The 26,025-nt window shown below is 56.8% G+C and overlaps 1 protein-coding gene across 1 annotated transcript; it reads right to left on the minus strand.

Annotated features, from left to right (window-relative positions):
* Nucleotides 1-724: 724 nt before the first annotated feature.
* Nucleotides 725-25,445, minus strand: PLEKHO1 (pleckstrin homology domain containing O1). Its single transcript, XM_075908473.2, has 6 exons — nucleotides 25,174-25,445; nucleotides 23,839-23,985; nucleotides 6,372-6,512; nucleotides 4,782-4,886; nucleotides 3,615-3,716; nucleotides 725-2,955 (listed from the first exon to the last, which is right to left on the minus strand). Exons 1-6 carry the CDS (start codon nucleotides 25,198-25,200, stop codon nucleotides 2,203-2,205), a joined length of 1,275 nt encoding a protein of 424 aa, XP_075764588.1. The 5' UTR covers nucleotides 25,201-25,445; the 3' UTR covers nucleotides 725-2,202.
* Between the last annotated feature and the right edge of the window lie 580 nt (nucleotides 25,446-26,025).

Genomic DNA, 26,025 nt, shown 5'->3' on the forward strand with positions numbered 1-26,025 from the left:
CAGTTTTGTCACTATCTTGGCTGGTTGCTCAAGACAGATTTGGAAGGGACAAGGTTCCGTATAGCTGAGATTCTCTGGTACGTGCAATGACCCCCATATGCATCTGTGACTGTGGGCATCTTGTTAGAACTATATAACCCGATCCGGTGTTTTTACAGACATACGCTTTGATATTAATCCAGTGCGTAGAATCCCAAACCCAGCCATGACACAGGTCCAGGCTAATCCAGCATCATTAGAATCTCTAGATTTTAAAACAGCTTTTCTATTTTGAGGCTAGGGTTATTTTTAATGCATAATATTAAACTATTGGAAGAGTTTTTTTTTCTTGTTTACTTCAGGATCAAAGCAAGGCGACTTAGAAGGGTATTGTCAGAATGTCTTACATGGGATAGGTTTTTTTTTTAATCTCTTTTTCTTAAAGGATCGAATTTGATTGCGCTGACTTTGTAAAAATGCATCCTTCAAGTGGTCCAAAATGTATTTTAAAAAAATCAAGAAAGGGATACTACTTGTAAATTCTATAAAAGCCAAATCTGCCTGTTTGTATCATGACCGTATGACTGTGTAGCGTTGTGAAAGCAGCTGAGATTCTTCTGTCGTTTGAGGGATAGGGTTTGAAAGGAGGCACGGATAACTTAAAGAGACACTGTCAGGTGAAACTGGGCCCCAAATTTAAGCTTTGCAAACAACCAGCCATAAAAGAACCTCAGGCCAATAAAAATATTTCCACCAATGTTATTTAATTCCAACTGGTGGGAGCTTTTAAAAAACACAGATCAACAATTCCTTGCAGTGGTTGCAATCCAAACATCACAGCCTCAGCCGGCAATATGAGCGAAACTGACCAGACGCAGACGCAAACATAACGAGTCTCCTTTCAAATCGGGGAGAGGTACAAAATGTAAACAGTGAAAAGGAAATTAGACATTTAAAACTCAGTTGTTTTTAATATTCTCAGGGGTTCTTTGCAACACAGGCAAGGAAATTTGATTCCTTTGAAAAAACAGCGGCTGTTAATTTGCCGGTGTGTACTTTAAACCCCGCGAGAAATCTTAGCGTATTTCCCCTTGCCCTGCTGCTTAAATGCATGAAACCTGAGCCACCTCGTTAGAAAATTGCGAGACATCAGCGGGGGCAAGGATAACTGAAGATCTGACCTGGGATCCTTTTCAGTTCCAGGGGGACTGATGCCAACTTCACACCAGTGTCAGTGACAGCATGACAGTTGTGTATAAGGAGCGGGAGCAGAATCAGGCCCACTAAACCAACAAGCAGTTTCTCTGTGGCCCGCAGTGCCAACCCCCGACTTTCCCTTCCACGCCGGCATTAAGGAAGGAAAGAACAATGGAAAACAAATAATGGCTGCCCCTCAGATTCCAGGCCGTCATCATCTGCACGGGACGGAAGACATTGCCATTGCTAAATCTCATTACAGCAGAGCAGGGGGCGTCTGCATCGGCAGACAGACGGGGTTAGTTTTAACACAGATTGCATACCTAGTGCCTCCCTAGGGAGGGCTGTATATGACTGTACCACATGTACAACAGCTGCCTGCCACGGGAGTTTGCAAAAGAGGGTTCGGGATCAGTACAAGACCACCGGCAGGGAAAAGCCCAGTTCAGGAAGGAACGCCCGAGGCCTCTCCCGACACGTCAGCCTGGGAACCGGCTCGTTCTGACGTGGAATTCCAACCCCGGCGCGGGTGTCACTCGCGAGCGTCTTCCAAACAGTTTTTGGAGAACGGGGACTTTTGAGTGCTGACTCTTTTTTCAAAGAGATGGGGAGGGGAAAAAACCCCAACCATAGGCCAAGCGAGCGACACAGAGCCGTGGCGTAGGACACAGAACTTGGAGGCTCTGGACTCAAAGCTGCAAACTCAGGGCTCATCTAGCGGGAGAACATTTACCCCTGTTGCTGGGCATATGTCTCCACGAACGTGGCAGGAGCTGCCCAGGTCTTGGGGTTCTTCCATCCTGCAGGCATGACACGAGCCGCCCCAGAATGCAGAGAAAGGATGCTTTCGGGGGGGAGGGGAGATATCCAAACTGATTGATTGGAACACCTTTTTGTGTCACGGGGGGGAGATCTGGGATGGGGAAGGGGTCGAGCTTGGGGCGCAAGTTGGGAGGAGAACAGGCACCTTGTACTGTTTCGAACACTGTAAATAATCAGAAAAAGAAATCACTGCCCCCCTCGCCTTCACATCATGCTCTTCCGGTGCTGAGACTGCGAGGCCTGTTTGGATTTAGGGTCCGGCGGCTGCAGTTCTAGCTGTTTGTACAGGTCCCTCAGCTCTTTGATCTCCTGCAGCACTTTCTTGGCCTGGCTCCAAGTGGAGGAGGCCTCGCCCAGCAACCGCTCCGTCTCCTGCAAGATGCTCTCAGAGTCTGACCTGGAAGAGGACGAGGTGGTGGTGGCGGCAGCGGCGAAATCTTTCGTCTTCCGCTTCCCTTCCCCGTAGCCCTTCACCTCCGTGAGCAGTTCCTGAGTTTTTTCCAGTTTCAGTGCAACGAGTTCCTGTATCCGGGCCAGCTGCTCGGGTGCAGCCGAGGCAAACGGCACCTCCAGCCCCTTCCTCAGCGCGGCCCGGTGGGCGGAAGAGTCCCGGCGAGACAAGATCTCCTCCATGGAGCTACATTTGTTCTTTTCCGAGTGCGAGAGCCTTTTGGGGACCTGCGGAGTATACACGGTCCCTTTGTCGAAAGAGTCGTTGCGCTTCCCAGGTTTGTCCCACGAGATCGCCTCCCGCCGGGGCAGGCTCACCGACCGGCCTTTCTCCAAGGACTTGACGTTTTCCGAATCGGACCGGCGTCGGCCGGCAGCCAGGTGCGCCACAGACTTATCCAGGTCTACCCGGAAGCTCTCTTCGCAAGTCCCGTGGTCCTCTGGAGAAGCGTCTTCTTCCTGGATGAGGTCCAGTGTCAGCATTCCGTCCGACGTTGAGGTAGATGCCTGCAGAGCGTGGGGAGAAAGGCAGGAGCTGTGAGTGGACGGATGCAGAGGCCGCCCACCAGTGCGCCCTCTAATCTTTTCCACCCATGTGTGGAATAATTTTGTGCACCGAGGCATGTACAAATGTGCACTACTAGTAGAAACAAAACTTAGCTGTGGGCATTCTGCTAATCAGCTGGGTGGCATCAGAATCTCTCCTGAGCGGCCACACAATACAGGGAATAATGCTTTCCACTCACTACTTTAAGCATCGTAGCAAGCTCTCAGTGCATTTCTAATGTACCCATTTAACGGGCTGCGGTGCCAGAGTGCCAACAGGCACCAGGAGGAACGGCCGAGGTTCAGGGGGCAAGAGTCTAGTGGCTGAGGATGAGGAGGCCTGGAGTCTGTTCCTTGCTCCGACACAGCCTTCTCGTGTGACCTTGGGCAAGTCTTTTAATCTGCCCTATGCTTCAATTGCCCACCTTCTCTACTAGGAACTTGAATGAGACATGCCCGTTCATTTCACACATGCCAGGAAATAGCCATCCGTCCTCACCCTCCCCTGGATAAAAGACGCTGTATCTTCTTCCATCCATTTCAAAATTAAAACCATATAGGGGATTGTGAGCATCGGACGTGACCTTTCTGAGCTTGTGCCCAGGGCTTAGCCTACGTACCACAGCCATCAGGTGTCCCCGTGTCGGCGGCCGTCTGGAGTGCTGGATTTTTGCCCTGTCGCGGGTCGGATGGGCGAGGTAGCTGTCCTCCTCAACAGTCACCTGCCAGGGGACACAAGCATGCCAATAAAGGTCGTCAAGTTCCCCAGCACAAACCGTCAGGTCAGGACTCCCTCCCCCGGCAACAAGCATTGGGCGAGATGTCCCGGTGCCTCGTTTATTGAACCAGGGTTCGTCTTTCCATCTGTGGTCTGTCCAGGAGCTGATGGCAACATTTTCCAGCAACGCTCAGCCTGCAGATTGTGTGAGCGGCAAACTGCAAATCCGACAGTCAAACATACAGTTTGCAGCTCGCCTCTGGTAGGGAGTCCGGCTCATCACCCACCCAGCGTGGCAGCATGAAAGGCACCAGCCAAGCCCAAGAGCTGTAGCGGTCCCCGAACTCGGTCTGAATCAAAACTTGCTTTGAACTGGAATGGGGTATTTGGGAGAGGTGAAAGAACTCCACTGGTGGTTACTAGGGATGTGAATGGTTAATCAGTTAACCAGTAAGCCTCATGCTCAACGGGCAAGGCTTACCAGTTCTGGTTAACTGGTAGGTGCTGCACCATCCCTGCCGGGCCCACCACAGGCAAGGGCTGCTCTGACTAGCTGAGTCACTCCTCGTGACTGTGAGGAGTTCCGTGGACCACGGGGGTGCCATCAGCGTTCAATTTAGCGGGTCTTTACTAGTCCTGCTCAATCAAACGCCGGATCAACCGCTGCAGCATCGATCTCCGCAGCACCGAAGACAAGTTCTGAGAAAGGGACATCCGTACGTGGAGGCGGGAAGCGTAGGCCACCTTTCTCACGACAGGTACGTCTACACGGCCAGCGGCAGCTTGCCACAGACCGACTCCCAGCCTGGCTTGACAGATTCAGGATCACAGCTACTGTGCTACCAATAGTTTTAAATCGTAGCTCGTGCCTCCCTCTCTGCCTCGGGTGGGAGTGCAAGCCATAATCTCTACACGGCTGTTTTTAGCCGCGGCCCCGTCTGGCGACAGCACTGGGAGATGGGTTCCAAGGCAGATGTACCTCAGGCCAGAGAGCTGCAGGGCAAGGTTTCCCCCCGAGACTGAGACCGAGACCACAGAGCTGGTGCCCGGCCCCGAGAGAACATCTCACCTCGTCTAAGATGCGGTTTTTGGCTCGGGTGATGGCGGAGTTGAGGGCGTTGATCCAGGACTCCTTCTCTTCTGGACTGACGGCCAGGAAGATCAGGTTCGGTGCCTAGGAGAGAGAGAATTCATGGTGCACAATGCCTGGGTCAGCACGGTCCCCGTTCACTGAGAGGCCGCCAAGAAAAACCCAGAGCCCGGCTTGTCCACTAACCCAAGCCAATGCAGCTCCACCCAGCGCACAACTGACAGCAGCAGAGAACCAGGTTGGGGGTCAGTTTTACTTCTTGGGAAAAAACCCAGTCAGCCCACCCCCAGAGACTGCCCGGAACAGCCAAAATGTTTCCAGTCCTGCTAGAGGGTTCTGTTCTAATTCCTGGTCTGCGTCGTGATCACCCCAAATGCTTTGCCTGCCCCTTCTTTAGCTCCCACTGCGAGGATCTGGAGTAAACGACTGGTGTATTGAAGTGGAGAGGCCAAAGCCTGATTCTGCTGCCGTTACAAGTCAATAGCCAAAACTACAGGCCATCCCCGCAGGATTTACTGCCTCCAGCAGATGGAGGTTCATCTAGCCCAACGGCAAGCAAGATACGGCCCACGGGCCGGATACAGCCCATCAAGCCACTGGATCTAGCCCAAGGGCCGCCCAATCCAACCCAAGGTCCAGCGCGCTGGGATGCTCAAGCTCAGAGCAGCCAGCCACTTCCAAGCAACCCCACGCTGCTTTAAGCAGCTGGCTGCTCCCTGTGGTTCTCTGCTCCAGCCACCAGGGGAAGGGGGAGGCGTCATGCACTGCTCCCGCCCTCCAGCAGAATCTCTCAGCTCCCATTGGCCACATGGCCTCAGGACCTCCAGGGCTGCTGGCCAGGAGCTGACTAGATAAGCACCTCTCAGCCATAGCCTGCCTCTGGCACCCCAACCCCCACCCCCTTTCCCCACCTCCCTGCATCAGGTTTTCACCCAGACTCTCTGCACCCCTCCTCCCTCAGGTCACAACTGCCTCCCAGGTCTTGTACTCCATTCCCTTCACCAAGTCATCACGCAAACCCTCTTCATCTCCCTTTCCCCCCTCCCCCAGGTCACAGCTCCCTCCAGACCCTGCACCCTCTTCTTCATCCCTTCCCCAAGCCAGAATCCTTTCCTGAACCCATACCCCCTCCTGGACCCTGCACTCCAATCCCCTGTCCCAGATCACATCCCCCTCCTTCACCCAAACTCCCTCTCAGACCCCACACCCCCTCCTTCACCCCAGTCTTGTACCCTGAGCTCCTTTCTGCACCCCACCTCCCTCCCAGACCCCACAGCCCCTCCAGGGAAAAGTGTGGCCCTTGACCCCTTACCAAAATCTTGGGAGTGCCCCTCCCCCCAAAAATTATTGCCCACCCTTGATCTAGCCTGGTACACTTCAGGGCACAGGCTGGAGAATTACTCCCAGCGATTGCTGTGCCCAGCCCATAATTTGGCGTGGAAGGGGGGGAGTCTAGATCTTTGAGAAAGACAAGGTGGGGGATTGACTGGGCAGTGGATTCATGCTGCCATGGTCAAAGCAGCCGGAAGTCTTGGGGAAGGTGACCACAAGGCGTGTGGATAGCGGTACCGTGTTTCCAGGCTGTTTGGAGTGTGCAAGTGTAAACTTGCTGTGGTTCTTTTTGCTTCTGCTTTTGGACTTCCTGAGCTCTTCGCATTTCTCATAATCGCTCAGGTCAAACACTTCCTGGACGTTTTTTTCATCTTTTACCTAGGAAGCAAAAATGAACAGCTCTCAGTGGCGGGCCCATGCCAGCAAAAGGCTTCCGCTCTGGACTGGCTGCCGGGGGCCCCGGCTTTCCGGACCCGCCAGCCACTCGTGGCTAAGACATCGCTAGGCTGCACGCTGAGAATAGCTGCAGGGGCACCGCCTATCTGCAAACCCCCACACCGACACTGCAGCACTGGTGGGCGGCCCGCGGGTCACCTGCGGCCCGTCGGGGTTCTACGTGTGGCCCACCAATCACGCTGTTCACTGGTGCCCACGATTCCGCCGGTTTCTGTCCACGTCGGTCTTTTTCCCACCGGTGTTACTCAAGTGACACAAAGCCAGGGGAGCCCGGGCAGCGAAGGGTGGGCTGACTGCACACAGCCGTGCGCTCCCTCTGCACCATCTTGGGTTTGACAGTCTTGTGGCTCCTTCAGATGGAGGAGGGGCCGCCCACTAGCCTCGGTTGCCCATCACTGGTCTATAGTCTACCCCGTACTGCCAGAGTACGAGACTCATTTATTTTTGAGGGAGTTTTTCAATGGCACACTGTGGAGTGCGGTGTCCACCCACCCTTCAAGAGGAGGGATGTGGTTTGAACACTAGCCTGGCAGGTAAGAGGCCTGGGTTCAAATCACAGAAAACTAGGCTTGGAGGAAACCTCAGAAGGCCATCGAGTCCAGCCCCCCTGCCCAAAGCAGGACCAATCCCAATGCAGTCATCCCAGCCAGGGCTTTGTCAAGTCAGGACTTAAAAACCTCGAGGATTGGAGATTCCAGCCCCTCCCTAGGGAACCCATCCCAGTGCTTCCCCTCCCTCCTAGGAACGTTGCTTTTCCTAATAGCCAACCTTCTCCCCCACTGCAACCTGAGCCCATTGCTCCTCGTTCTGCCATCTGCCACCACTGAGACCAGCCTCTCTCCATCCTCTTTGGAACCGCCCTTCAGGGAGTTGAAGGCTGCTACCAAATCCCCCCTCGCTCTTCGCTTCTGCAGACTCAACAAGCCTAAATCCCTCAGCCTCTCCTCGTAAGTCTTGTGCACCAGCCCCCGAATCATTTTCATTGCCCTCCGCTGGACCTTCTCTGTGTCCTTTCTGTAGATGGAGGCCAAAACTGGACGCGATACTCCAGATGGGGCCTCACAGGTGCCGAATCCCAGACTTGCTGCTGACTTCCTGTGTGCCCTTGGTCAAGTCACTTTATCTGGCTTGTCTCTTTGGGGGCAGGGGCGGTGATGATCAGTGTATGATGATTGTGAGGGGTTGAGGTACTTCAGTCATGGGGAGAGGGGTTGTAAAACTATCGCAGGAGCCTGGTTCCCACAGAAGTTCAAATCCTAACTGTCCTTTGCAGCTTTGAAAATCTGCTCCTTTGAGCTGTCGCGTCTGGGATTCCCAGAGACAACGCGCCCTTATGAAAATCTCCTCCTCGATTCCTGAGGGATTTCAAGGTGGGGGGGGGAGGGGAGAGGAATGCTCGGCTTCCTTAGGCCCCTGAAAATTGCAGCCCAGGTGCCAGGCCTTGCTCCAAAGGTTTGAAATCTCCCCACGTGATGAAATGGCAACGTGCGCTGTAAGGAAGCTGTTAGCGGCCCCTCCCCGTCCCCCTCCCCCCCGATCTAGTGTCCATGGCCAGTGATCCCAAAAGTGGTGATGTGGGATCCCCATATGAGACAACTTGGCTTTCAACACCAACCCAAGTCACCGGCTGAGGTAGCTGCTCAGCTCTGAATCCCAAGCTCCTCCGGCGTCTTGAACTGGGCCTCCAAAGCCAGTCCCCCCCCCCCCCAAACCATAAGTCACAGGAACCCCTCCCCCGGGACAAGCGAACTGCCCTTTCACCCAGTGCTGGAAGAAGACTAGGATCCGACTCCTTGACTTGCAGAGGGCTCTGTGCCACACAGTGGGTTACGCACCCAGAAGGGTGTCCGTTATCTGCACGTAGACCTGTTGGAAAACACTATGGTCTCCCTTGTACCAGGGGTGTAGCAAGGCGGGATGTGGGGGGGGGGGCAGCTGCAGCCACGTTAGACCCGCCCACGCCATTCTCCCTGCGTGGCACCGGGGGCAGCTGACCCCCCTTGTACCTCCCTCGCTACACCCCTGCCTTCAACTCTCCCAGCTATTCGCATCCCTGCCCGAGCTAATACCCTTCCCCACACTAGCGCGTCAGATCCGACAGTGGGCTTCAGCTGGAGAAAGGAACCAATATCGATTGTGTGTAAAAAAACACCGACTTTGGTCTCGTTTCACCTCCTCGACAACCAGCTCCGCAGAGCTGCACACAATCTGCTGAGCTACATCTCAGACGCAATCCACCTTCCGTGTCATTTTTATGCCCGGGTTCCCCCTGTGGGCCCAGCCGAGCCGGACTGCTCCTGAGTCACCCCATCGGTATCTCTGTGCGCACGCTCGTGTCTGTTTGCGAGCGGGCGGGCGGGTGCTGGAGCGTCTGGCAGCGAGTGGGCGTATGCCTCGAAATCAGCAGGTGCAATCTCATTAGCTCCTTCTGAAGATGGCACAACAAAAGTTTCGGAGGGTACAGATTAGCGGTTTCTATTTTTAGCCGGGCGGTGTTAGTTCGGCACGCCTCGACAGCTGATTGGGGTGGCTAAGGCAGAACAGCTAGTCCCAGGTTTCTGGCACGGCAGAGACGCTGCAGCCCCTGTTGCTGGGCCTGGTCCATCGCGAAGAGGCAAGCAGGAGAAAACCATCGAAGCGCAAAACTTGGGAGCACAGGATCCGGTGGCCCGGAATCCAGGCAATTACCACGGGGTGTGGACGGCTAGCCTCACTCATCAGCTGCTTCCACACAGCACGGCTCATGCAGCCCCTTCAGAGCAGAATGCATCTTCAGGGCCTGGTTCTCATTTCTCCTATGGCCCCTTTTATACAGCATCTACCTAACCTGTGCACCTCTAGGACCCCCATTAGCTCCATCTCCCACAGACTTTAATGTATTTATCATCCCAGCCGGCTGTGGGGCAGGGCTATTTCCCCCATGGCTCAGATGGGGAAACTGAGGCACGAAGGAAGGGCGTGAAAAGCCAACGCTCAAAGAGGAAGTACGGGCTAGAATAGGAACTTGATCCTAGGTTCTAAGCTAGTCCCGTAACCAATGGGACACCCTTCCAGGGCAAATCCCCTTAATGCAGGTATGACTGTAATTTACACCCACTCAAAAGCCTTTGTGGAAGAGAGGATACCCAGAGTGGCGCAGTGGCTGTGGCTCCACCCATGCATTCCTCCCCAGGGGACTTCCCGACCGCCCAGGTGAGTACATGGGGTGGGGGCTGGGGAAAGGATTTGTCCTAGCCAGACTCCTGGGACAACGGCTTCATCTAGTCTGAGCCTGCCCCCCAAAACAGGATGGGATTGTCAAAGGAGCCTAGGTGAATTAGGTGCTGGAAGGGGTGGGGCTGGGACCTCCCTCCCCAGACCTTAGCACTGCTCAGCGTGCGCCACGCAGCGCTCCGGCAGCAATTTAAAGGGTCCAGGACTCCAGGCGCAGGCGTTACATAGTAGCGGCGGTGGCAGCCAGGAATACTGGACCCCTTACAATCACCAGGCCCAGGGCAACTGCCCCCTTTACCCCCTCCTGTCGGTGGGCCTGGTCTCAGCCCAGGTGCTACGGGGTCCTGTCACCATGAGAATCTGCCTGACTCCTCCTAGAGAAGGATGCAAATGGAGATAGAGCGCCCAGATCCCCCTTCGAGGCGGTTCTCTCGGGGAGCAGAGGGGAGACCTGTAACCAGGCAGGCTCAGGAGGACGCTTGCCTGGGCTGTCCAGGTTGTATTTGGTCTATTGAGGCCTTAGGCCTCCAGTGCTATCGCTCCGGCATGTTTCCTCCATCGCCCTCATGTGCCATCCGTGCCGCTTCGCTGAAGCCAGCGGATTTGCACGGGTTTCCCTGCGACTGGTCGCTTTATGGGGAAGGGAGGGTCTTTGTGCTCTGTGTTTGTACAGCCCCGAGCACCGGGGTGTCCTGGCCCACCGAGCACAGAGGACTCCTAGGCACTACCACAACTCATACACAGGAAGAATAAGTGAATCAGGCAGAACTTGGCCCGAAATCAACAGGACGCCACAGGGGCGGCTCCCCTCAGCATTATGTGGGTATTGGTCAGGCAAGCGATGCGCCAAGCTGACATTACGGCCCATTCGGTTCAGTTTCTCACCTCATCCCCGCCCCTGCTACCTGATTTGTCCCGACTAGCCGCCCATCATAGTCTGGCACCTGGGCCGTAAACGTTCTGTCACTTCGTGCACGTCGTGTCACCGCCAGGTGCCTCAGTTTCCCCCTCCGTCACATGGGAAGAACCATACCAGCCCTCCCCTGGGAGAGCTGCTGTCAGAAGGTGCTCGATGAGATGTCAGGAATCTTTCTAGAGTGGGGCTTTGCTTGGAGTCCCTGGGTGCTAGCACCAAACCTCCCTGCATTGAGAGGACGGTGAGTTCATTGTGGTAGCCAACGGGAGTTCTAGCCACGGATGGCTCCTGCCCCCCACAGCTGAGAATACAATTCCCCGGTACCAAGACACGCGGCTTCCCCGCTTCTCCTTTTGGCCTCGGAAGAGAGCTTACGAAGCTACGGATTTTCTTTTCCTCTGCCAACCAGATCCAATTAGACCATGAGTCCCAAACTGGGGGTGCGTGAAGAAATTCCAGGGAGGCCACAAGGCTACCCAACCCCCCCCCCCAGTCAATCCCCCCTTAAGTTTTGCTGCTGCTGAAAATTTGGGAACCACTGAATTAGACGGACAGAGAAAGAGCCAGGGTAGAGGAGAGAGAGATGAAATCACTGAGTGGGAGGATGTTCTCACATCAGCTGCACCTTTAATCCAAGTTTGCTGTTCCTATAGGTGTTGACTCTCAGATGTCTGGCATGCGAATGCTTTATGCATCTGGCTACCTGCCTACCGGCTAGTGGAGGATACCCAGAAAAAACTAGCATGATACAAAGGCAGCAGCACAGACTGGCAGGGGGCTCCTCCGGAGAGAGGCCAGAGAGCACTGGCTGCTGGCCCCGCCCCCGGGGACTATAGAATAGTCGACTCACCAATAAGAATTCATGCGGTTACTCGACTATTCAATTAACCAATATTTACCATCCCTATCTGGGACGGATCAAGCTGATCCGAGCGAGGGGGTTCCAAAGGCAGCCTGGCCAGCCGGGGTGTGGAGGGGCGGGAACCACCTTTGTCTTTTTGTTACTGTGACCTTTGGAGAATCAAGCTGTGCTCTGACCGGACTAGGGGGCTGGGGTCAGCCAGTACGGAGTTTGCAATGAAAGAGGTGCCCAGCCTAGGAAGTGCCAAGCCTAGAGGTGCCCCGGCTCAGCCCCGGCATACGTTAAACACAAGTATCTGCTCTTCCCAGCCAGCCTCTGTGCTGGGCTAGACAGCTGGGAGGCCTTTGCTGAGAGAGCAGTTCCTCGGCTCCCGTGGTAGGGCTGAGAAGTGCGAGCGTCATGCAGCTGAAGGGAGTGAACATCTTGCGTCCGTCCCCATCCCCTCCCGGTCCTGCTTCCTCCCTTGGCTCGGCTATTTTTCTTTCTTGCACGTGCCCTGTCAGCAAAGGTTACTGCCAAGATCAAACCCAGCCCCGTCAGGCGTTTGTCAGCAGCGGGGAGAGCGATTTTTTCAGACCTCCTATGTGAGGGTTCTTAGGAGCAGCCCAATGGGGAATTGGGGATGGGATTCTGGTTGCTGTCCCTGGGGGAAAGGCTGGCCATCATGCCTGTCTATTAGCTGTCGGGTGTGCTGAGTTGGTGGGTCTCAGCCCAGGGCACGGGTCACAAGGGCTCTGTCCACGCTCCGAGCTGGCCTGCTCGCACTGGAAACAGAGTGGTGGAGAAGTGCAGGACAGGCTAGGTGCCAGGAGTATGCGCCTCACCTCTGGGAGGGGTACCGATGCAGGGTGGCTCGCGCCTCCCACCGCCGTGGCTTTATTCTGAGCAGGCTCACGCGGCCGCGGAGAAGGAATCAGCCCTTCGGCGCAAGCGCAGCATCGCTTCCAAGGGCACCCCAGGGCGGGCAGCCCCTGTAGAGAAGCCAGGGGTCGAATGGGCTGGTGAGATCTCCTTGTCCCTGGGGTACAGCAATGGTGTGGCTGCCGGGGGGCTGCAGCTGCCTTACTCTGTGCATACAAAGGGATTCCTTCCACTAGGGATGTTAGGTAGCGGGTAATAGATTAGTCAACGGACCGCATGAGTCCTTAGCAGTTCCTCGACTATTCTATAGTCCCCAGGGGCGGGGGCAGCAGCCAGTGCGTTCTGGCCCTGCTCCCAGGACCACCCTGCCTCCGCATGCTGCTGCCTCTGTATCAGAGGCAGCAGCGCAGGGTGCCAGGCAGGATCCAGTCCACGAGCGGAGCCAGTTTAAAAACCAGCTCCCTGCGTGGACTGGAGGCCTGTCGCCCCACGCTGCCGCCTCCGATACAGACAGAGGCCGTTGGCAGAGGGGAAGGGGAGGCTGCCATGAAGAATCCTCTGTTTGCAGCGGCCCAGACTCCCTGCAGACAGAGGCTGGAGCCTAGGCGTATTGGTTAATCGTCTAGTCGACTACTCGTTGACTTCCTTCTCCAGGGAACCAATCCGGCACCTTTCCTAAGCACTAAAATAACAGAAGTGTGAGGTCCGAGGGTGAGGAGACTTCCATGGATGGAATATCCACTAAGGACACTTACCTGAGGCGGAGGAGGGCTTATCTTATGGTAGCTTCTAGAGAGCCCAGCACAGAGACATAGGGCCAGCTCATTAAAAGTATTTAGGCACCTAAAGATGAAGTCCGTTGCCTAACTACCTTTAGAAATCTGGCCTGGAAGAGTTTACAGTCTAAGCAGACAAGTCTGATAAAGGGGAAACGGAAGCACGCCCCTGGCTTTCCTGAGGTCTGTAGGGAAGATGGGACTAGAACCCACAGCTCCCAAGCCCTAGTCTAGGGAGTGAGTCCCTAGCCATTAAAAAAACAACGAGGAGTCCCGCATAGGGATGTGAAAACGTAACTGTGCAAACAGTTAACAGGCTCATCGGTTAACCTTCACGGTTATGCACAGGCTCCCAGGACGCACAGAGAGCTGGCTTAAAAATTGGTTCCCAGAGCACACTGGTTTCCAGGGAGCCGCCTGCTCCCCTCACTCTCCTGCATGTAACCACGTAACCACTGATTCCCCCCCCAGCGGTTACACGTTTACTTGATTAAACACATATTAACATTGCTAGTCCCGTGGCATCTTATAGATGAACCAATTTCTTGGCATAAGCTTTCATGGGTACAGACCACTTTGTCCGATGCAAGGAGTGGAAATAACAGAGGTAGGGATCTATCTATGTATATATGTTCTAGCATTCCCAAAGACGGAAGTTACTTATCAAATGTAGGATCAGTGTTAACGAGGCCAATTCAGTGAGGAATCGCCTCTGTTGCACTCCATGCATCTGACGAAGTGGTTTTTAACCACCAAAGCTTATGCCTAAATCAATCTGTTACTCTTTAAGGCGCTACAGGACTCCTTGTTGCTTTTGCAGAGACTGACTAACACAGCAACTCCTCTGAGACCTATCCACTAAGGGCTTGTCTTCACTGCCCTGGAGAGCGACACTGCTGTGATCGATCTCCCAGCATTTGATTTGGTGGGTCTAGTAAAGACCTGTTAAATCGAATGCTGAGGGCACTCCTGGTACTCCTTTTGAGGAGTAAGGGAAGTCAACGGGAGCATTTTTCCTGTCAACCTCCTGCTTTGCAGTGCCCCCAGAAAATCATTGTCGTAGCTGGAATGGCGTATCTTACACCGCTTTTCTCCACCAGGGGCCTAAGCAACATCGCCTCCCAAGAGCTAGCAAATGGGATACCGCTCACACCATCCTACGCTCCACTTGCAGCTCGTGGCACATCTCCATCTCCTCGGTGCTGCTAGCACACCGGGTGAGATTCTGTGCCGCCCCCTCCAGAGCCCGGCATGGCACTCACAACCCAGGGCAAGGTGCGGGCTCCAAGCTGCCTTTGTTGGCCCCTGAGCCTGCCTGCACCGGGAATGGGATGTCCCTCTCTCCCCTCCCCCTCGCCCCATGTCATGGGAATTTGCCTATGTTATAACAGGCTCTGCCTTACTGGCTGCATTCCCCCTGCCTCTCCCAGCCTGCTTAAGAATATAAGAACGGCCATACCGGGTCAGACCAAAGGTCCATCTAGCCCAGGTTCCTGTCTGCCGACAGTGGCCAATGCCAGATGCCCCAGAGGAAGAGATCACAACAGGTAATCCTCACGTGATCCCTCCCCTGTCACCCACCTCCAGAGGCTAGGGACGTTCCTACCCATCCTGGCTAATAGCCATTGATGAACCTAGCCTCCGTGAATCTATCTAGCTCTTTTTTGAACCCCATTAAAGTTCTAGCCTTCACCACATCCTCTGGCAAGGAGTTCCACAAGTTGACTGTGTGCTGAGTGAAGAAAAACTTCCTTGCTTGCGGGGCTTGGGCTAGGACTTGCGCCAGAGTCCTTGCCTCACCGATTGCCAGTGTGGGTCCGCTCCTGTGCGGCGCTGAGCATCAGCCCTGAAGTCTGTGGCCTCTGGATCAGGCCCCTGTTGGCAGAGCATTGCCACCTACTAACTCAGTTTGCCGCAGGCCCCTGGCAGGTGGTATTTTGCTGAAGTCATCACTCCCACATTATTAAACCTTCGGCACCATGTCAGATCCTCCCCATTCTTTACCGACCCGCCCCCAGCATTCCACGTCCTTCTCCTATCCTACCCCCTCCCCAGCACTCCAGCGTCACCCCGATAGCGCAGGGCACAGGCTGGGCACAGGCATCCAACTCACTGGCCCAGGCCTTACAGGGCAGAAACTTGTGCCCCGAAAGCACATGGCCTGTTCTCAAAGGCTGCCGGGGGGGAGCTGCACGGACGAGGGATGTTACATTTCGTTTCATCACCTAATTGCCTAGCCGATTAGTCGATAAGCGGGAAGCCGCGGCAGGGTGAGCTCCTGGCCCCAGGAGCTAACCCCGCAGCGGCTCTGCCTTTTAAATGTATTGGTACCCTGCCGGCTCTTAATCCTTTTAAAAGGCTGAGATGCAGCGGGGGGACCCTGCGTGAGCCGGGACAGATGATTCCCAGCTCATGCGGGCTCCCCTCCCGCCGTGTTTCTGATTTTTAAATGGATTAAGAGCTAGCAGGCTCGTAATACATATAAAAAGCAGAGGTGCCGCATCTGGGACTGGGCGTGAGCCGGGAATCAGCTGGTTCCTGGCTCGCACCCAGTCCCCGCTACCCCCGAGTACCCCCGGAGACGGTGCTGAGACTGGATTTTAAGCCGGCTCCCCCAGGCACCGGCTCCTGCTCTGCCCCCTGCTGCATCTGAGAGAGGCAGCAAGTGGGGGGAGGTGAGTAGTCGAGGGACTAGTCGACTATCCGATAAACTTTCGCTTATCGACTAGCCGACTAGGCGCTCACATCCCTAGCACCGACTGGAGGGGTTTGTTCCGGTGATCACCACGCAAACTAAATCCAGAGGGCCCCGTGCGCCTCTACCCGAAGGCCTCCTGGCAGCCCTCTCGCGAGGCACAAAGTCCTTAACGCCGGCTCATTTCAGCGCCCTTTGTGCTGCCGGGAGAACGGACGGGGGAGCTGAGTTCTAATGAGAATCAGGCCCAGCCTTCAAGGCGTTGCCTGGTGAATTCTCAGTCACTGAACTCACTGCCAGCCCCTAACTATTGATTTCAATAGCACTTAGAAGGTCCCCCTCTTCCATGCAGTTTACGCTCCAGATAGACACTAGGGAAACTGAGGCACCGACCAGGGAAGAGGCTAGCTTGAGGTCACCCAGCAGGTCGGCAGCAGAGGCTGGACTAGCCCCCAGGGCTGGCAGAGGCCCCGTGGTTATCCGAACACCCCTGGTGTAGGGAGGAGCGGTGGCGTGTGCGCTAAAGCCGCACCTGTGAACCGAGCAGCCTTCGGGCTGCAACCTTTCGCCAGCAAACGAACATTGTCGGAGCCGACGCACGCTCCCAGGACTGCATGCAACCGACGCCAGCCGGGACAGCCGTTACCACTTCCGCCTGGGTGATGCCACGTGGGCTGCCGTCCTGCCTGCAAAGAGGACACGGTGCGGCCTCCCCGGATTTCGAGGCCAGCCCTAGCTCCCAGAGATGCCAGTCAGAGCTCCTGCAGCCTCCCCCAGATCTTCCCCACCCCTGCTCCATCTGCTGGGGGCTGGGACGACCAGGACACAGCACTGATTAAAGCAACATGACGGAGCAGACCCTACCGTGACCCATCCAGCATGGCCAGGGCACAAAGGCGGCTCTGCCGCCCGTCTGCCCTGGGCCACGTTCTCTCTGAGGACTCTTAGAGCCACAGCATTAGGGCAGAGTAAAGGGCAGAGACAGGACTGCAGGGCAGCAAAGCCTAAGGGAACTTTATGCTGAGTGGGCTGGGTACAAGCTAAGGCTTCAGTGCTTCTCCTGGGCCCTCCAGCGCTGTCCCTAGGGAGGGGGCACGGGGCTGGGCGGTGAAGAGAGAAGAAAGGTGAAGATGGAGTGTGGGATCTGCTGCAGATGGCACAACAGAGGGGCTGGTGGGGGGAAGGGAGAAGAGAATAGAGAAGTGGTGGCGTGGGAGATGGATAACCGAGCAAAAGCAGGAATAATCCAGGAGCAGCGTTCCCTGTAAGCTGAGTACTTGGGTGGCCACCCAGGAGAGGTTCAGATGTCGCCCAGCTGACTTGTTTCTTCTGGTGGTGCACATCTGCACATGCCTCGGTGCACAGAACAAAATTTATTCTGCACACGGATGGAAAACATGAGAGGGAACAATGTCCAGGAGGGAGGAACAGTTCCCAGCCACAGTCCTAGCAGCATGGCTGGCCTCAGCCATGCTGGTTCAGAGGGCTTAGCGGGTGAATGGAAGGTGAAGCCCTTCAGAACTGCCCCGGCCGTGCACACTGACGTGACAGCGCCACCTGCCGTTGCACAATACTCGTGAGCACGCACGCACATTACTGCGCACACTCATGCCCCTCACGAGGAGTCACGCCAGTGCTCACACAAGGCGCACACTCCTCCAAAGACACGCCACAAGCCCACTCCTCACAAGCAGCAAAGCCACCATACACCCGCAGTGCACACAATCAATGCACGCGGCTCCACCGGGCCAGTGAAAGCAGGGGAGCAAAGCGGAGCACCGCAGCAGCCCCCCCTTGCCAGGTCCCCCACACTCACTCAGGTTCGGCCCACACCCGGTGCCTCAAAATGGTCGGGCCTCGGTGCCGTGGCCTGCGCTGTTCCAAACACACCCACCAGCAGCACTACCACGTCCCCACGCCCACACAACAGCATGCAAACCACACCGCACACACAGCCCAGGCAGCTCACGCCGCTCACCGGCGTTCAGACATGCTGCAGCAACCCTCGCAGAGAGCGCAGCCAGCTTTCCGAGGGCGCCTGTGCTCAGCCAGGTGAGGCCTGCGGTAGCCAGCACGAAGGGGCTTCAGGAAACCCTGCGGTAAAGCATTTCCTCCTTCACGTCTCCGTAGCATGGAGTCCATGCTCCCTGGCCCTGGGCTTCCTGGCAGGAAACAGCAGAAGCCCAGCTGTGTTCGCGTGACTGTTGTTCCCGCGTGTAAATCAATAACAAAGCAGTGCGAGAAAGGAGAGAACAATGACCAGAAATGGGAGTTTGGGGAGGGAAAAGGAATGCAAAATGCCTTGCTGCTGACCAGAAATCAGCTCCGACCAGCCCGGGTTCTGCTCCTGGCAACTTTTTGGCCACCGAGCAATGGCAAAATAACAAAAATTTTTGCAGTTTATGGGACCGATTTGCAGCCGGGGTACAGATTCGTGTGTTCGATCAATGCAGTCGGCTCCACGGAGCCTTCAGCCTTGCCCGCGCTTGGTGTGTCGAGGAACCGTGGGCTTCAAGAGGCAGAGCGGGCTGGAGAAATTTGGCACAGATTCCACGCGAGGGTGGGGATCACGTTTACACGAAGACTGTTCCCCTCTCTTCGTGACAAACTCAATCCACGAGGCCCGGGGGTTTCACAATAGGAGAGCCTTGCGCCTGGGTGACCCCCTAAATAATAATCCCTTGTTTTTACCCAGCACTTGTCCAAAGTCAAGCTCACCACCCTCTCCAAAGAAGGTCTCGTTGTCCCCATTTTACAGAAACTGACAGGCAATTGCAAGGTCCAGTTCCTAGCTTAGATGAGATTTAAGAGCAAAAAGGCCTTTGACGCAACACCAATTTACACCAGCTGAGGAGCTGTTACTGTAACTGACCAATGTTCCCTTGAATGTTTTCCACCCATGTGCAAAATAATTTTGTTATGTGCACCAAGGCATGTGCAGATGTGCACCACCAGTAGAAACACACACCCAGCTCTGGGCTCTCTGCTAATCAGCTGGGTGGCACTGGACTCTCTCCAGCGGGGCTGCCCCAGAGCCCAGCTTCCAGGGAACCTGGAGTCTTATTTCCCATGGTCTCTCCCATATCTGGGGGTATGGGCTGAGGCGCTATCCCAAAGTCTAGGCACCTCCTGACACATCTCCTCGCGGGGCCTGCTCCCCAGAGCGGTGTCCGTGGAAAGCTCTCTCAACTCGGCAGCGGCTCCGTTTCCTCCACTAGGCGCAATGTGGCATATGAAAAAACAAAAGAGGCTGCGCCCTGCTCTGCCTGACCAACCCAGATTGATTTGCCGACGTGTGGGCGCCCTGAAAGGCAGCTGGCCGAGGCCGGAAAGCAGCGGGGAAGACCTACGGTTCAGGGAGGAGACGGGCAGGGAACTGGCTCCGGGCCTGCTGGCCGGAGCGGAGGCACGGCGAGCTGGAAATGTCCTCCCATCCGTTCTTGTGAGTTCTCGCTTGTGCTCAAGAGTGTCCAGCCATCCAAAGGCCAAGCGTGGCCAAAAGAGAGCAAACAGCACCATCGGAGCCTATGCTGCACACGATCTAGTTTTGAAAGAGTGTTATTTCTGCACTGAAATACCCAGAAGCAGGCCAGCGGACGGGTAGGGGGCGGGGGAGGAAATAGGGCAGTTGCCCCAGGGCCCGGCGATTAAAAGAGGCCTCGGACCCCCACCACAGCAGCCAAAGCCCTGGGCCCTTTAAATTGCCACCAGAGTGCCACTCCATGTGGCCAGAGAGGGCGTGGGGGCCGGCCCTTTCTGCCGGAGGCCCCTCCCCTTATGCCTGAGGCCCTGCCCCTTATGCCTGAGGCTCCACCCCCTCTGGAGCACAGAGCCAACCCACTCCCAGTGCGGGGGCCCATGGAAGCGGTCAGCCCCCCCGTCTCAAAGTGCGGAGAGAGACCGTTTTACACACGTGCCTGGCACCTCACACACACATCACACGAAAGCACCACATGCACACAGGCTGAACACATGCATGTTGCTTCTTCGTCCACAGGACGTCATGTGAGGCCGGACTGCTCCACCCCACACGTGTTCTTTCACACATGGCGCCTCTCCGGGACATAATCCCACCTGCCCATGTGCCCATGCTCCACTCGTGGAAACACACGCGTTCATAGAGACCGTTTCTTCACTTCGACATGGACAGACACAGCCAGACGTGGCCCCATTAGACACAAAGATCCACAACCACGTGGTTCTTTCGTGGAGCGGTTCTCTAAGGCACAGCAGTCAGACACGCATAGCCAATGCACACAGTCTGCCACACCCATATGCATCCACACACACACACTGGTTATGGAATGATACACACTTCCTTACAACTAGACACCGGCCTGGTCACCCGTACGTGACTCACGAGGCCGTTCGCACCCCCACGCATTGCTCAGTGAAACACCCACTCGGGGCACACCAATACAATGGTGATGGGCAATGGGCAGAGGTACTATTTCTCCTCGTGTACAGGTTCACACTTGCTATTTACTGAGACGCACACTCAAACCCGTGAGTTCTCCCAAGGGCATGCACGTCATTCCGTGCACCCTGAGACACGGCATGGCCCCCCCGAGGCAGGTTCCTGGCCCTGGATGCCACACAAAGGCCCAGACTGGAGCTGCCCCCCAGCTCCTAGTGGCTGCCCCTTAACTCCTCATAGAATCACAGAACACTAGAACTGGAAGGGACCTCGAGAGGTCATCGAGTCCAGTCCCCTGCCCTCACGGCAGGACCAAGCACCATCTAGACCATCCCTGACAGGTGTCTGTCCAACCTGCTCTTAAATATCTCCAGTGAGGGAGATTAAACAACCCCCCTGGGCAATTTATTCCAGTGTTTCACCACCCGGACAGTCAGGAAACTTTTCCTAATGTCCAACCTAAACCTCCCTTGCTGCAATTTAAGCCCATTGCTTCTTGTCCTATCCTCAAAGGCCAAGGAGAACAATTTTTCTCCCTCCTCCTGGTAACACCCTTTTAGGTATTTGAAAGCTGCTCTCAGGTCCCCCCCCCCCCCCCCCTCGTCTTCTCTTTTCTAAACAACAGCCCAGTTCTCTCAGTCTTCCCTCCTGCGGAAGAGGAACACAGCTCCGAGAGTCAGTCATTCTAAACCCAGCACCGGCCAAGCTGGAATTCCTGGGCTCAGGCTATCCCAGGTGTTGACCCTGGAGTCCGGGCAGGGTCTTTCCATGAACTCTTGACAAATCCAGCCATAGGTCACTAACCAGAAGCAGTCTTTTCCCTCCGTGTGCGGAATACGTTGTTATGTGCACCCAGGCACGCTCCCGTGCACCATCCACGGTGGGCGCTCTACTAATCTGCTGGGTTGGAATTTCTCCCTCCATTTGCATCTGCTGCTCCAGGGGCATGGATGGGATGGGGGAGGTAGGAAGGGGGGGAACTCCGCCTGCCCCATGAGTTCTATACACAGGGTAAAACCCCCACCCCCACTGCAGTCAACGAGCAGAGGGAAGGGGAACCCCTTCCCCACGCAGCAAGCCCACAGACAGGCCTGGCGGCTCCTGTGCACTGGGCCTCTCAGCTCTTTGCTATTTCAGTCTCCCTGCCTGCAGACGGGGGAAGATTACACAATGCGGGTTACAGTCAGGTCACCGGGGGAGGTTTCCTGCTTCCCCGCCAGGGTTAGCATGCGAGGGTGATGTCCTGGCCCCTGTGAAAGCCATGGGGGTCTGGCCATTAGATCTGGAAGAGCCAGGATTTCACCTGTCATTTCTGGTCCCAGGCTCTCCCGCTCCCCGTTCTGGCCCCCGAACCCTGGCTTTCTGCCCTCCTGCCTGGAAATGCACACACGCAGCTCAGCCGCTTAAACGGCTCCAAATGAGGCTGTTGGTTCGCAGCCCCGGTGATGTTACCGCATCTGCTTGGGGAACCGTACAGCCTCCTGACGACGCCGGGAAACATCTGCCTGGGAGTTTCAGCATCATCGCCACCGCACGCTGTGAATTTCCCATTGTTGTTCTTGGCCAATAATACAAGCTGTTCCCAGGCCCGGTCTAACCGGCACCAACAGCTTGTGGCATTCGGGGGGAGGCGTGAGGGAGCAAAGAGCTCCCCTTTGACCTGTGTGCAGCAAAGTGAACTTCCCTGCTAGGCCTTGATTCGGGCAAACAGGGAAGCCCGTGTGTAAGTTCCATTCCCGCCCGCTGGAGTTGAACAAGTGGATAAAAGTTTAGCCAGAGGTAACGCACTTTTCCTGAATCCGGGCTCTCCCACCGAAGAGCAGTGGCAGGGAATGATAGCACGCCGGGCAGGCAACATGCTCCCATGCATTTCATACCACCATCTAGCTCATATCAGCAAAACTTGGGGGGAGGTTTGATGGGGGGGGCTGGGTCATCTTTCACCTCCTCTGGAATTTCTTCACCCCCCCCAGTTTGGGAACCCATGAACTAGCGTATCTTGCTACAGTAGCTAAACTGCCCCCCTGTCTGTGCATTTCTGATCCCTTCGCTCCCAGCTATCATCTGGCTTCCCAGGAATAAGCGCCAGCCGTGCCCTTCTCGCTGGCTGTACGCACAGGAGTCAGGGCTGCTGGTGTGACTGGTGCCAGGGGATGGGGCTGAGGGCATGGGTGCTGCAAAAAGAGGTGTCTTAACATGAATTCCACCATATGCAGGGTTTACACCAGGGGTGGGGAACCTCAGCCCAGCAGCCCTCGGTTTGCCTGGATCCGGCCCCCGAGGCTCAGGACTCCCCTCCTAGTCTTGGGGAGCATGCACCTACATCTGTTAGCCTAGGCCCCCCTAGGTTCTGGTGGGGGAGGGGAACGTGGGGAGGGTGTTTCTTCTTCACAGTCAAGGGCCATGTCAGTGAGGGTTTGGGGTGGGTTTTTTTGGCTTCTCCCTTGTGTGCAGCCCCCGGCTGATTTTTCCCATGGGTCTGCGGCCCCCCCCCCCGACCCAAAAAAGGTTTCCCACCCTTGGTTTGCAGTTTGGTTCAGCAGCTCGCAGTCCTCCACCCCACTGCATAATCCAGTTTGGTTGTTTCTCCCCATCCATCCTCATTCACACCTCTCACCCCCACAAGGCCTGACACCTCCTCGCGTCTTGTGGCCCTCATTAATCCCAAGATTTTCTTTGGAAAGACACATCTGGTTCCAAACAAACAAGCCGCCAAAAAAAAAAAAAAAAAAAACCCACACCCAGGTGGGTGGATTTCCTGATCCCAACATTCTGTGAAACCAGAACCCCAGAGCGCAAGGCCCTGTCCAGTTACACCCCATCCCTGAAGCGCTTAACCCTCAGCCTGTTGGGAGGTGGGAGAGGGGGACTTAGCCCACCTTCTCCCCTAACAAGATGGCAAAGAGGTGATTAAACTTTCCCGCTGCCCCTTACTTTGGAAAACCAACTTGGCGGTAAGGGACTGGCTTGGAACCCAAAACCCAACCAGCTGATCTGGTGCCCTAACCTGGCTGCTGTTTCCATTTGGAAGCCAGTCGGGGTGCGAGGCTGCAAACCAGGCCTCTATGGAGCTCTATAAGGGAGGGCAGATAGAAGGAAATACATGAGGGTTGCTGATCCACTATGGGGAAAGGAGAAACGGGCAGCCTCACATTCACCAAGCAAATCGCTTCCTGTCTCGGTGCTGGAAAAATGTCTCCCCACCAGACTTCTCTGGGAGACACCAGGGCATGGCGGTGGGGGGGGAGGCTGTTCGAATCGACACACAAACCCAGCCCAGGTCTCCCTTGAATGGACAATGCAGAGCCAGAGAGTGAAAAGAGAATTCCCCACTGAAATTCTCCAGCGAGCAAATTACAAGCGGGTTCATAAACACCGCGGATGGAGACTCCCAGGTTTCTAAGGGGTGTTGGGTAAACACTTGGGCGGCTCAATTTGCTTCTGAAAAACAGAGGGAGGATGGGGTGGGGTGGGGAGAGGAATGAGACGCCAAAGAAAAGAATCCTACCTCTTTCTCTGAGATATAAAGCTGATCTCCCTTCAACACCACATAGCGGTTTTTCCAGATTTCCCTAAAAATGCCTTTCCCGCAGAATTTCCGAACCCAGCCGACCTTCTCTGGCTGCATGGATTGCTGGTTTCCACCCTGTGGCCCCTGGCACAAAGGGAGGGGGAGGAAGAGAGAGAGAGAGAGAGGCTTGTTAGAGGTGGATGCCCCTATCCTTCCCCCTGCCTTCTTCTCCAACTTTGCCCCCCCCCCACTCCCTCCTTCCCAGCCATGCTGAGACTTAGGTGCTTTGCCAGCCCCCTTCTAGCAGAGACTCCCCCTGCGGCCACGCAGCTTTAAAGGGAAGACTCGTACCCTAGACATGGAGCAAAACCCGCCAGCTCCATCTCATTCAGTGCACGGCTGGAGCCACCTCGCCTGCATTTGCAGCCGGGGGGGGGGGGGGGGGAGCATCCCCACCGATTGATTTTTTTTTTACTGCAATGCAAATTGCAGATTTGGGAACGAATTGATTCCCGGGGGGGGGGGAGGGGGGAGGTGCAAGGCCGGTTTGGATTTGCCATCTAAAGGCGCCCAGCGAGGTCCGCACCAGGGGGGAGACAGCCCGACCCGCCGCGTCTGGGAGGGGGGCTCCCACCCCCCGGGACGGGCATGCCCGGCCAACGCGCGCCGGGGGCCGGCTGGAGAGAAAGGCGGGGGGGGGGGGGGGGCCGGGGGCCGGCGGGAGGCCGGGGGGGGGGGAAAGGCGGGGGGGGGGGGGGCCGGCTGGAGAGAAAGGCGGGGGGGGGGGGGGGGCCGGCTGGAGAGAAAGGCGGGGGGGGGGGGGTAGCCGGGGCCGGCTGGAGAGAAAGGCCGGGGGAGGGGGGGGGGGGTAGCCGGGGGCCGGCTGGAGAGAAAGGCGGGGGGGGGGGGTAGCCGGGGGCCGGCTGGAGAGAAAGGCGGGGGGGGGGGGTAGCCGGGGGCCGGCTGGAGAGAAAGGCGGGGGGGGGGGGGGGGGGGGGGTAGCCGGGGGCCGGCTGGAGAGAAAGGCGGGGGGGGGGGGTAGCCGGGGGCCGGCTGGAGAGAAAGGCGGGGGGGGGGGGTAGCCGGGGGCCGGCTGGAGAGAAAGGCGGGGGGGGGGGTAGCCGGGGGCCGGCTGGAGAGAAAGGCGGGGGGGGGGGGGTAGCCGGGGGCCGGCTGGAGAGAAAGGCGGGGGGGGGGGGTAGCCGGGGGCCGGCTGGAGAGAAAGGCGGGGGGGGGGGGTAGCCGGGGGCCGGCGGCTTGTTTGCAAAGACGGGCGGGAGAACAATACAGAAGCCCCCCCCCCTCCCCCCCGCGGAAGCCGCTTCCACTCACCCTTTTTGCAGAATTGGTTTTTTTCATCCTCCCTTAGCGCGCAGGCTGGAGGGGCGCGGGGGGGGGGGGGGCGCAGGCGGGCGCTGCAGGAGGCTGGGCGGGCGGTGTGTGTGGGGGGGGGGGACCCAGGGACCCGCCTCTCTCGCGCCCCGCGCCCTCGGCGGCTCGCTCACAGCAGCTGCCCCGCTGCCCGGCAGAGCCGCGCGCCGCTGGCGCCCAGGGACCCCCCCATGGCCCGGCACGCGGAGCGCCCGGCTCGGCAGCTCCATCTATAGCCCGGCCAGTGACGTGCGGGGGGCCGGGGCCGGGGCGAGTCGCCGCCCACAGAGGGCTCGCGGCTTTGTCTCTGACTCACCGCTGCTGGGGGGGGGAGGGTGTGGGGGGGGGGCTGGGAAGTGTCCCACGTCCCCAGCGCTTCGCTGCGCTGCGCAACTTGAGCCAGGAGAAACCCCCGCAGCCAAGGGGGGGGGGGCAGAGGCGAGACCATGTCCCCCCCGTGGCTTGCGTGGGGGGGGGGGCAAGGGAGCACCTCGGGGAGCGGAGGGGAAAGGGGCACAGACGCAACACTCCCCAGAGCAGGTGTCAGACTCCCTGGGAGTGGGGTGGCCGGGGACTGGTGATTTGCTCCTTTGGGAGGGGGAGGGCGGTGTCATGGGCTGGGTATTGTGGGGGCTCACACACACCTCAGAGAGGGAGAGAGACATGTGTGCAAGGGGGGAAGGGTGATGGGGAGAGAGAGAGAGATGGGGTGTATGGGGATAGATAGATGGAGTGTATGGGGAAGCAGGGAGAGATAGATAGATAGATAGATAGATAGATAGATAGATAGATAGATAGATAGATAGATAGATA

Source organism: Pelodiscus sinensis, chromosome 22, assembly GCF_052426305.1.
Source record: "Pelodiscus sinensis isolate ZL-2025 chromosome 22, ASM5242630v1, whole genome shotgun sequence".
In the NCBI taxonomy this organism is placed as follows: Eukaryota; Metazoa; Chordata; order Testudines; family Trionychidae; genus Pelodiscus; species Pelodiscus sinensis.